Source organism: Nannospalax galili, unplaced genomic scaffold, assembly GCF_000622305.1.
Source record: "Nannospalax galili isolate Female #2095 unplaced genomic scaffold, S.galili_v1.0 scaffold127, whole genome shotgun sequence".
In the NCBI taxonomy this organism is placed as follows: Eukaryota; Metazoa; Chordata; class Mammalia; order Rodentia; family Spalacidae; genus Nannospalax; species Nannospalax galili.
In genome coordinates this window covers 14,068,496-14,071,398 of record NW_008360326.1, presented here as the reverse complement: position 1 = coordinate 14,071,398, position 2,903 = coordinate 14,068,496, and the positions used below count along the sequence as shown (strand labels likewise).

General features: G+C 38.2%; 1 protein-coding gene across 7 annotated transcripts in view; it reads right to left on the bottom strand.

The window, feature by feature from the left end:
* The window catches only part of Agfg1 (ArfGAP with FG repeats 1), a 72,118-nt gene that overhangs the window by 2,955 nt on the left and 66,260 nt on the right, over window positions 1-2,903 (bottom strand). For 4 of the 7 annotated variants that reach the window (XM_008825851.3, XM_008825856.3, XM_008825853.3 and 1 more), the window contains one exon: window positions 1,182-1,229. The exons of the other annotated variants lie outside the window; for them this stretch is intronic. In XM_008825851.3, the coding sequence (XP_008824073.1) occupies window positions 1,182-1,229 (48 nt within the window). The remainder of the gene's footprint in view (window positions 1-1,181; window positions 1,230-2,903) is intronic. 7 annotated transcript variants of the gene reach the window in all.

Genomic DNA, 2,903 nt, shown 5'->3' with positions numbered 1-2,903 from the left:
GTGTGTGTGTGTGTGTGTGTGTGTGTGTGTGTGTGTGTGTGTGTACTTCCACAGCTTTGGAAGAGAACAGAAAATCTTTGGAACTACTGAACTACAGACATTAGTGTAAGAGGCAGGAAGACTAGAAAAGTAGTGAAACAGTCATCTTTAAAGAGATGGAGAAGAGCAGATGTGGGCCCCGAGTTCAGTCAGTTGCTTCCACTTGGTGGACAAAGTACTATGTGTGTGAGTCACCAATGCCGACGTGACACACCTCCATCTATGGCTCCCACTACTGAAGGGCATGCAGTAGCAGAATGGTGTGTTATTTAGTGGCAGAAAATACTTAAAACAGCACCTTCCAACTAGATGCTTGTCACAATAAGGGATGGGGAACGCAGGCAGGGAAGCTGCTCCAATTGTACACTATTGGTAATTATGTAATGAGACACTGTAAACGCATAAAAAGTTGTTGAATTTCCTGATCTGGAAATTTTTACCAACCTGGTTACTGATTCAAAGGAAAGAAACTAAATATTTAAAATGTTTTTATTTAAAAGCAATCTGAAAGACAAGTTACGTTTTAAAGTTATCCTCGTAGTCCTAATGTTCATAACAAAGCAGTTTTGCTCAATGAACCAAATTAGACTACTGACAGTTTTTTTCTGTTTTGTTGTTTTTGTTTTTATTTTGATGAGGGAAGAAAAGGGAAAAACAGAATACCAGGAAGCAAGAAATTAAGAAATAATGAGCACATTGCAAGGGGAACGAGAGGGTCTCATAACAGACAAAAATGCACTGACATAACTGACAAATCACTGTTTAAGAAAGCACTAAAAAGCAAAACTCGGCTACAGTTAAGCAAAGCCAAACTCCATGAAATAATGTAGTAAAATGGCTTGGCACATCAAAATTTACCACTTAAAGAACTATGAATTCAAACGTAAAAGAATTAAAACAGCTACTGACATTCTACTGTGACCATGGAAGTAAGCAATAATGCTTTTCAGCATTAAAACATACATTACATAGGCTTTTCATGTAACTTTAAATACAACATGACCTTGATGCCACACATCCATGCCCACTCCATATTCAAACATGGAAATAACTTAATTTCACATGCAAGGATCCAGAATACTAGCAGAAGCTTCCACAAGCAGGTTGACAAACTGCCCCAGAATCTAGCTGTGGCCACCTACCAAAATGAGCGGGAGGAAACACTTGAGAATGCATTGCTCCAGAAAGGCCTTGGAAAGCCATAAAGAGACCAACAACAAGCAAGTTATGGATGGCTAGTGTCAAAATAACAGTAAACTGGTTTTACTAAAGAGTGAAAAAAATTAGAATTGCCAATTGGGTTATCATGGAAATATACAATAAAAACACATCCACAAAATGAGACCTTTTACTTCAATTATATTCATGACATTGCAATAGGTCACTTTAATAGTTTAGAACAATACCAAGTGAATAAACAATGATGAAATCCACTTTTAAAAATAATCATTAGGATCCAGGCATGGTGGTACATGCCTTTAATACACCTTTAATACCAACACTCACGAGACAGAGAGGCAGGAGGATCTCTGTGAGTTTGAGGCCAGCCTGGTCTAGGTAGTGAGATCTATGCCAGCCAAAGCCACACAGCGAGACCCTGTCGCAAAAACAAAAGCAAAACCAAAAATAATCATTAGCATTTTTCTCATTTGAAGATATAACTATGTCTATAAAATGGCACTGTAGGAACCAGGCCTGGAGGCACACGCCTGAAATCCTGACAAGCAAAAGGTGGAGTAGTTGGATATCAGTCTCAACTACAAAGTAAGTTCAGGGTCAGCCTGGGCTACAATCAGCCTTATCTTAAACCACACACACACACTCTCTCTCTCTCTCTCTCTCTCTCTTCTCTCTCTCTCTCTCTGTAGGAATCATGAGCCATACCCACAAATGCCTATTTACCACCTAGAACTCAAAATCCTGTACAGAGAACCTCAATAATGCCAAAATGTTTTTTAAAATATTTTATTTAATTAATTTTATGTTTTACGTATATGAGTGTATTGCCTGCATGTATTTAAGTGCACCCATATCATGCAATACCCATGGAGGCCAGAAGAGGGTGTTGGATCCCCTGGAATTTACAGCCAGTTGATAGCTGCCATCTGGGTGCTGGAAACCAAACCTAAGTACTCTACAAGAGCAGCCAGTGCTCGTTTAACCCTGAGTGATTTCTCTAACCACCAAAATGTTTTCTTTACAGCTCAATCCATTAACTACAAATACCTAAAGATAACTTAATATCTTGAGGAGAAAACACATCATTAGGAAGGTGAGTACACCAATTTCAGCTTAAAACATAATGACTGAAAGAAGAGAGAAGAATGTTATCTGGTACCTTCCTGACATGCTCCAGGACAGAGGTTACATATGAATATATGTAACAACCAGAAAACAGACTTAGGTTATTAAATATTACAATTCTTTTTTGGTGATGTTTATCAGCTTGAACCAGCAACTGTTTCTAAAATGTATTTCTATGCATTTTGGACTAGAATACTTTTAGATTTACGTAAATCTGAGGCAGCAGAGTGATGAAGAGACTGAGTCTTGGTTCTGTCACTTTCTACCTGTCCATGTCAAGTAATGACTGAGTCTCATTTCTGCCTGTCCATGTCACATAATGACTGTGAGCCTCAGTCTCCTCATTTGTCAATAGAGATGCAAGGACATGAGTAACAGGACCTACACACTTCACAAAGCGCACACACACACACACACACACACACACTTTTAAAAAAGGAAGTAAAATACAGGTTGACAAGGAAGTGTTCTGTGATAAGTAAGTTTAATCACTTTACAGTTAATTTTTTTCTTAGAAATCCAATACTTTGACTGGTCTTGTATTAACAGTGGTTAAATTG